The sequence below is a fragment of the Buceros rhinoceros genome, unplaced genomic scaffold (assembly GCF_000710305.1).
Source record: "Buceros rhinoceros silvestris isolate BGI_N320 unplaced genomic scaffold, ASM71030v1 scaffold26644, whole genome shotgun sequence".
NCBI classification, from domain to species: Eukaryota; Metazoa; Chordata; class Aves; order Bucerotiformes; family Bucerotidae; genus Buceros; species Buceros rhinoceros.
The window spans coordinates 2192-2392 of NW_010410380.1; the positions used below are offsets into that span (position 1 = coordinate 2192).

General features: G+C 66.2%; 1 protein-coding gene across 1 annotated transcript in view; it reads left to right on the plus strand.

Annotated features, from left to right (window-relative positions):
* The window catches only part of LOC104492991 (acetyl-CoA carboxylase 2-like), a gene marked incomplete at both ends in the record, with an annotated part of 3825 nt that overhangs the window by 2140 nt on the left and 1484 nt on the right, over positions 1-201 (plus strand). Inside the window, one exon of the mRNA XM_010135604.1 lies at positions 8-82. Coding sequence (XP_010133906.1) covers positions 8-82 — 75 coding nt within the window. The remainder of the gene's footprint in view (positions 1-7; positions 83-201) is intronic.

The window sequence follows — 201 nt, forward strand, 5'->3', positions numbered from 1 at the left end:
GATCAAGGCAGCAGAAGGCGGCGGGGGAAAAGGCATCCGAAAAGTGGAGGCAGCGGAGGAACTTGGCACCTGCTTCCGGCAGGTGAGAGGTGCCCAGGAGCCCCATCCCTGTCCCCATCCCCTCCTGGGGCGCACAGCAGGGTCCTGCTCCCGCTCTGGCTGTCTTGCGCTTCCCACTTGGGCTCGCTGCAGGACCTGCCT